We start from the raw sequence: 8053 nt of genomic DNA, 5'->3' as shown, positions 1-8053 counted from the left end.
TTTTTTTTTTTAAGACATCAAGAAATTTATGTATCATATTAATTTTACACCCAGAGAAAAGGTGGCTTGCCAGCCAAAGGACAGCAAGGCAGGACAGAATTCATTTAATTAATGCAACCATAAAGTACTTTATTGTCCCCATAATATGCTTATCTGTCACACACTATGATGCATAATTCAAAGCTTATTTTGGTAGTTCAAGATCCTTTCTACTCCCCTAGGTCCTTCCACTTGTTTGATAACAGACCTGCCTATCTCATTTTAATTCCTGTTACTTTTTCCTTACCCACTTCTTTTTTACCTTTTGGACAGCCAGGCTCCCCTCCCTTGGGCACTGGGCACTGAAGCTTGCTTTGTGAGGGGAATGCTCAGAGGTGGGGGTTTAGTTTCTCTAGGCTGATTTAAGAGCCTGTGGGTGAAGAATGCACGAAGAACAACCGCAATGTGCAATGCTCGGCAACCTAGCAGGAACCACTTCCTGCCATTGCAGGTTCCCACATCCAACTACTTAGCACCAGAACGTCCAGTACCTTGCCCCGCCCACTCTGCTCGCAAGGCATGTCGGATATTGTAGTCTCCGGTATCAAAGCCATCCGTCTCGTCAGAGTGGGTCTGTGAGAGGAAGAACTACATCTCCCAGAGGGACACGAAAGAGAAAGCGGGGCGCGGAAAACCGAGAGTCTCTCTCTCTCTCTCTCCGCCTCGTGCCCATCCCAGCCTGGGCTCCGGCCAGGCCGAGGGCGGGAGCGCGCACCCCACCCCCCCCCGAGCCCCGCGCCCCGGCGCCCGGTCCGCGCGTCGCTGGGCTGCTTTGGGCACCCCGCCCCTTCCCGAGCTGTGCAGGAGAGGGAGCGGCAGGTGGGGGGGCAGCGGGGCCCGGCGCTGCTCCTCCCCGCTCCGGGTGTGTGTGGGGGTCCCGGGGTGGCCAGTGCCGTCGGGAATAAACCGGGGAGCGCGGAGGCCCGCGGCCCGCACCCGAGCCCGCCCAGGGCGCCCGGAGGAGGAGGAGCAGCAGCAGGTGAAGCCGGAGGCGAAGCCGCAGCGGGAGGAGTGGGAGGAGCGGGAGGGGAGGAGCTACGAGAGGAGCCGCCGCAGGGGGCAGGAGGAGGGGGAGGGGGAGGGACAGGGGGAGGAGCCGGCGCCGCCCGCCGGCCCGGAGGAGGCGGGCCGCTCGGCCCCGCGCGCCGGAGCGGTGCTCGGCGTGGCAAACAAGTGTCCGTGTCGGCGTCCCCGCGGCCCGGGCGCGAGCGGGCGAGCGCCGGCGTTGGCTGGGCTCGGGTGGAAGGAAGGGGCGAGGGCGCCGCGGGCCGGGCGGGGAGCCTGCGGGCGCGGACGCGGGGTCGCCCGGGCTCCTGACAGCTGGGCGCTGCCCCACCCCGGGAGGCGTCGCCGGGGCCGAGCCGGCCGGGCGCACGCCGCGGGAACGTGTCCCCTCCGGGGCGGCGGAGCCCCGGAGCCCCGGGCCGCGGACTGGCAGGCGCGGGGGCGCGCGCCGTCCTTCCCGGCCGCCGACTGTGCTATGACCGCGGGGCGCCCCGAGGGGCTGCGCGGGGCGGCGGCGGCGGCGGCGGCCGCGCGGCCGGCGTAGGGGGCGCGAAGCCGCGGCCCGGGGGGCGGCCGTGGCTCGGCGGCGCCCGCGCGGCCGGGGGGCTCCTCCTCGGGGCGTGCGCCCCCCGCCCGCTGCCCTCGCCGATGCCTCCCGGCGGCGGCGGGCCCATGAAAGACTGCGAGTACAGCCAGATCAGCACCCACAGCTCCTCGCCCATGGAGTCGCCCCACTCCAAGAGGAAGGTCGCCGCCCGGAGGAAATGGGAGGTGTTCCCGGGGAGGAACAAGTTCTGCTGCGACGGGAGGATCATGATGGCCCGGCAGACGGGCGTCTTCTACCTGACGCTCGTGCTCATCCTGGTCACCAGCGGGCTCTTCTTCGCCTTCGAGTAAGTGGCCGGCGCCCCGCGCGTCCTCCCCACGCCCCGCCGCCCCGCGCGCCCTCTCCCCGCCCCGCTCGTCCTCCCCACGCCCCGCCGCCCCGCGCCCTCTCCCCGCCCCACCGCCCTCTCCCTCTCCCCACGCCCTCTCCCCCGCCCCGCGTGCCCTCTCCCCGCCCCGTGCGCCCTCTCCCCGCGCCCTCTCCTCGCCCCGTGTGCCCTCTCCCCGCCCCGTGTGCCCTCTCCCCGCCGCCCCGCGCCCTCTCCCCGCCCCGCGTGCCCTCTCCCCGCTGCCCCGCGCCCTCTCCCCACGCCCTCTCCCCGCCCCGCGTGCCCTCTCCCCGCTGCCCCGCGCCCTCTCCCCGCACCCTCTCCCCGTCCCGCGCCCTCTCCCCGCCCCGTGTGCCCTCTCCCCACGCCCTCTCCCCGCGCCCTCTCCCGGTCTCGCTCCTTCTCCCCGCTGCCCCGCGCCCTCTCCCCGCCCCGTGTGCCCTCTCCCCGCTGCCCCGTGCCCTCTCCCCACGCCCTCTCCCGGTCTCTCGCCCTCTCCCCTCCGCCCCGCGCCCTCTCCCCGCCCCGCAGCCCCGCCGCCCCGCGTCCCGCCGGTGGGACTGGGTCCTCGTGGAGTGTCGCGCCGGCCTGATCGCCCTCCGGTTAGGGTCCCTCTGGTCCTCAGCCTCCCGGGTGGCGGTGGTGGTGGTTTTGGTGGTGGTGGTTTTGGTGGTGGTGGTGGCGGTCTGCGCGCTCCCTCCCCCAGGTTCGGGCCTACCTCCCCCCCTCCCCCCTTGAGGGTCTCAGCCGAGCAGCCTCCCTCCTCCCTCGTGGTGGGGCAGTTTCCCTTCTCCATTATCCTCACCTGATGCACCCTGGCTTGTGGGGTTTCTGCTTTCCCAAACTGATCCTTCACTACTGTCCAAAGAAAGTTTCAGCAGAACTTGTCCAAGTGGGCCAGCCGGGAGCAGGGGAGAGGGAGCTGGGTCTGCCAGGCGGGTGTCAGGCCACTCCAGAAACAGTAAATTAAAAAAAAAATAAAAAGTTCCTGTGAATCTCCACCATTTTCTGGGTAACCACAATGGCGAAGAGTAACTGTCCTCCTGCCAACCAAAGAACTTTTTATTTATTTATTTATCAATGGTCATTAGGTAGAGAGTTTAACCATCTTCCATGTGAACTTCAATTGCTCTGATTGGACCCAATATTTGGGAAGCAGCTGCTTACATAATCTTTTATATTTTGTGCCCACTGAAAGTTAAACTTCTTTCCCCCATCCAAATTGAAAAGCCATCCACAAGGAGTTTTTCCTGGTTCTCAGGTCCTGGTTATGGCTGTGTTGTGCCTTCCCTCTCCACCTGCTAATGAGTGGGGTTAGTTAAAAATGTTGTGTCTGTTTGCTTTTATCTCCAGTAGGTATTATCAGTAAGGCTCTGATTTTGTGCCTGCATTTTGCTTTTGGGAATAAGTGCTGTGTGCGTTAGAAATGAATGGTCTCCTGACAGTGTGATACTTTTCACTCAAAGCCCTCTGACTGTACCAGGGGAAGCATTTTTGTATGTGAACTGTGTTCTGATGACTGGTCTTAATAGGACTGAGTTAGGGGATGTAAGTTATGACCCCCCACCCATACCCGTCTTTCTGTGGCTATTGGAGGTGTCACTTAGCAGGCTAAGTATGTGCATGTGTGAGACTAGTAGGTGGAGCCCATTGGGAGACCTGTAGGTGGCAGGGGAACCTCTATGTGTGCTTCCATGGTTCCAGGTTCCGCTTGGCCTCTTGTCCCTGCAGACCTGGGAAGTGGCCCAGGAGCTCCTGATGTGTCTACATTTTACAACAGAATAAACCTTGGCTCTGGGGTGGTGATGCCCTACAGAGATGCTATCTCTCATAACCGAATCTTTGGTGACTGTAGTTACATGGATTCCTCTAGTTGGAGAAGATTCACTAAATTGGCATTCTTTTGCTCTTTTAAGTAATTTTTTAAGAGAGCTGACGATTGATTTTTTAAAAAAATCTTTCTACAGAGCATTAGCCACATGCACAGTATGTGCATGATAGTAAATATTTCATTTTTTTGTACATACTTACTTCCAAATCCTCGCAGTATGATCAGGAACCCCTTTAGATATTACCTACTGTATTTCATCTCTTCTGTTCAAACATCGCTGCTAACCAAACCATCATAAATTGGTTTTCATTTCTTGATGTCTGCATATTTTTTCAAGAGCCTCACGTGGGTGTTTTTATGGATTTTTTTTCTGTGTCAGTGTTGTCTTAACTAATGGCTGTAGGAACACACGTGTGCAGTGGGATTTTATTAGCTACTGTTTGCAGTGTTTTTTATGTTGGCTCTGTGGAATCAGGGAGAGAGGGAGTGTGTGTGTGGTCTTCATGAGGGTGACTTCAGTTTGAAATTTGAAGGAAACAGGAGGGCATATACTGGCATGTTTGCTAGAGAAAAACTATAGGTTCATCCAAACTACAAAACTATTAGTTTGTTTAGACTATTTGCCCCTGCATTTCATTGTTTTGAGTATTGCCATAGTTTTTAAGTTCTTTATTCATTAGTAATGACAGAATGAAATCAAATATCTTTGAACAAATTAATTTGCTAGAGACTCAAAACACCAAGTAGCCACAGGTGTGGTTGAAATGCCAACAGTTAATCATTAAATGAGAGCCCGAGGAAATGCCCGTATTGCCTGCCCTCTCCCTGCCTTCCTTCCTTCTGACCTTCCTTCAGTTATTTATTGAATATATACTGTGGGTCCCCTATTTTAATTGTTTGACTGCATGTCCCAATAGCTTTGCATGTCAGTAGATGCTTTAGTCAAACTTTTTTGCCTCGATGATCACATACCTGAGAAAAACAACTTCATGGAGGAAAGATTTGTCTTGGTTCATGGTTTTAATCTATGAGGTCAGCTTCTCTCATGACTGTTGTGCCTGAGATGAAGAATACCAAACTGGTGGGAGCAGGTGTTGGAGGAGCCTACTCACCTCATGGCAACCAGGAAGCAGCCAGGAGATTGCAGTTTCCTGGGGGACAAGAAAACATAGCTTTCCAGACCAAAGCCCGATGACCTTCAACCAACTAGACTCCCACTTCCTGGCTGCCACCAGCTCCCATCAGAAATGCCTTCACAGTATGCCTCCAGGAAGGGATTCTTCCATTCGTAAGATCAGAGCCCTCAGTATCCAGTTCATTTCCAAAACCTGTTTCTATCAGCTGGCAAAGAGTGTTTGGGGTGTTTTGATGTTCAAACTCTAACTGTAGAAACTATCAGACACTAGAATACATGACTCCCCAGACAGTTACACCAAGACAGAAAAGAGTAAGGGAGGAAGAAGGGAAAAAAGAAAAATTTAGCAGAACTTTAATTCTAGATCTTCCTTATATGTGCCTTTTTCTTTCAATCTGCTTTTCGTGGTGGACCTTGAGCAAATGAATAGTGGTGTTTGCTCCAGAGAACACCACCAATAACAGGTAGTTGGTACTTTCTTGAAGCCCTGTCGAAAAGCTGGACAGAAATTGTTGTCCCACGGGGAAGATGAGGCGGGCTGCCTGGAGAGCCGCCCTACCACCTGAGACTGCATCACCAACAGTGGGAAGCTTCTGATCACAAAGCCAGAACTCTTCCCACTAGGTGTGCTGACTGCCCTCCTCCAAGAACTGAATATGGTTGAAGGGCAGAGCCTAACATTTTTTAGCAGCAGTGTGACCCTGAACAACTTGTTAAAGCCTCAGTTTCCCTAAATCTCTACAGTGTCATTTCGAGCCTCTATCTTTAAATGCTGTAAATGGAAAAGTATATTCACTACAGTATCCAGTACAGAACAAAGAAATGTTCAATAAACAGTGCATAGTATTAGAGTATAGCTAGGAATTAACCTGGCCAGGACTCTGGTCGAACTTTCCTGAGAGTTTTTTTTAGAAAAGGAATGGCTAATAAGTGTAACATTGATAGCCCTGGAAAAAGAATGTGGGACTGTGCAGTCTCATTAAAATAGTAACTTTTGCAAGAGACCTGTGAGCCCATGGGAGCAGTGTCCCCAATCTGGCCCCCATAGACAGAGAGGCCTACATGGATGCCTGGGGACCCGCCCTGATCCACACCCTGATTTCAGCTCCATTTTTGGAGCCACCATCCCAGGACTGTGAAGAAATAAAAAAGTGATCAGCGGTAACACTTTTCTAAGCAGGTCAAAGACTGCTTATCTCCTGGCTGCTTTTATTCAGCATATGCAATCCTGATGAAAAGGGACAGCATTTCATGGCTGCATTTAAGAGAGGAGGGAGGGAGGTTGACCGCAGTGCTGTTGAGATCACACAGCTCCTTGTCATTATGAGAAGGAAAGCTGCAGAGCCATCATTCCCATTCCCAGCACTGGAGTCTGTAAAGATCCCTTGGTCTGTATTCTTTGTGTCTGTCTGTCTCCCCTTCTGTCCCTGTATCCTTCTGTGTCTGTCATTCTTTCTCTCCTCCCTCCTTCCCCTTCCCCCTCCCCTTCTCTCCCTCCCTCTCTCTCTCTCTCTCTCTCTCTCTCTCTCTCTCTCTCTCTCTCTCTCTCTCTCTCTCTCTCTCTCTCTCTTTCTCTCTCTCTCTCTCACATACACACACACCTGTATCCTACTTTTGTTTATACTTGAACATTGGACATTTAGACTCTTGATCACTGACAGAAAGAAGGCTGAACTGGGAGGCCAAGTGAGGCTAGTGGTTCAGGAGTCTCGTGTGTGTGTGTGTGTGTGTGTGTGTGTGTAGAGGTGGGGGGGCGGTTACAGGGAGACCTGTGTCTCCCAGTTCTGAGCTATCACTTCTGATAGTTTGAAGATATAATGAGGGTTCAAACACCTGAAAATTCGGGAACATTCTCAGATTTCTTATTTCTGAAGGTCTGATAATTTTATTTAAGTGTATGTCTTCTTTGTCTCTGTTCATTCTTTCTTTCCCTCCCTCTACCCCTTCTCTTTTCCTTTATCTAAATTTGCTAATATCCTCTGAAATAAATGCTCAGTCATTGGGAGTCAGCAAACTGGGGTCATGTTTGCCTCAAAGATGGATCTTGAGGCCGGTTCTGGCGAATAGCAGTATCATTTCCTGTACTAAGTCTCCTTCATCAATGGAGTGATTTTTTATTTCCTATCTCTGGTATAATTTTTATATCCTATGTATGGGATGGAAGGGGCTGCCTTTGTAATACAGAAGGACCTGTCTGGGCCAGACAGTTTTCTGTCATTGTAACAAAAGACCTGAGACCATTAACTTACGAAAAGGTTTCTTTTCACTGTTTTAGAGGTTCTAACCAGTGAGGTCTGGTGGACCCATTAATTTTAGGTCACTTGTGGGTTAATAGTGGGCCAAATGGTTAACGGTGAGGCACGCTGAATGAATTAAAACTTCACACCTATATCCAGGAAGCAGCAGAAGTGAGGGCCCTACCAGTACCTTCCAAGGCACTTGCCCTATCACCTAAAGACTCCCCATTAGGCCGGCCTACTTAAGGTTCACCCATTCTCAACTCCCCAGCAGCCATCAACTCTCTCACAGAACTTAAGGTGTCATTCTAGGAATGTCCTTCAGGGAGCGGATAACCCTTATTATCCAGGAGAAGATGCTGCCTTATTACATGCAAGGGTCCCAATCCTTTTCTCAGCCCTCTGTGCAGAACTATGTCCGGCTTTCCATGGTCTCAGAAAACAAACATCTACTTGATGTTGACAGAGATGATGGTAGATAATTCCTTAGGTACCATAGGATATGAAGTCAAAGGCGCAGACGTTCAGTGACTTCTCTTGACACAATGCATGCGCTCATCCGTTGTGCATGTTGTGTGTGTACTTGTAAGTCTCGTGTGCCCTGTGATGGCACACAGTTTGTTTGGCTGCCTTATCCTCTACATCCAGAGTTGCACCTGGTATGTAGCAGACATTTACTGAATGTTTGCTGTCATTGTAATACTGAAACATTGATAAATAACTTCCTTGTGCTTCAGCTGTAAAGTTGTGAAGGTCAGTAGCATTTCTCATAATGTCTTGGAGAATACAAGTGCCTTAGCAGCTCTGAGTATTTGATATAACTCTTCTGGATTCAGAATCAAGTAGCATCCCTTTTCCAACGTGTTCATGG

At 52.8% G+C, this 8053-nt stretch overlaps 1 protein-coding gene across 2 annotated transcripts in view; it reads left to right on the top strand.

Moving 5' to 3' along the window:
• Window positions 1–1199: 1199 nt before the first annotated feature.
• Window positions 1200–8053, top strand: part of Zdhhc14 (zDHHC palmitoyltransferase 14) — a 188154-nt gene continuing 181300 nt past the window's right edge. For both annotated transcript variants that reach the window (XM_090337911.1, XM_090337910.1), the window contains exon 1: window positions 1200–1937. In XM_090337911.1, coding sequence (XP_090194037.1) covers window positions 1693–1937 — 245 coding nt within the window. In that variant the 5' untranslated portion in view covers window positions 1200–1692. The remainder of the gene's footprint in view (window positions 1938–8053) is intronic.

Source organism: Megascapheus bottae, chromosome 8, assembly GCF_031878675.1.
Source record: "Megascapheus bottae isolate mThoBot1 chromosome 8, mThoBot2.hap1, whole genome shotgun sequence".
Lineage (NCBI taxonomy): Eukaryota > Metazoa > Chordata > Mammalia > Rodentia > Geomyidae > Megascapheus > Megascapheus bottae.
The sequence above is the reverse complement of the archived record's forward strand: the minus strand, read 5'-3'. Positions and strand labels throughout refer to the sequence as shown.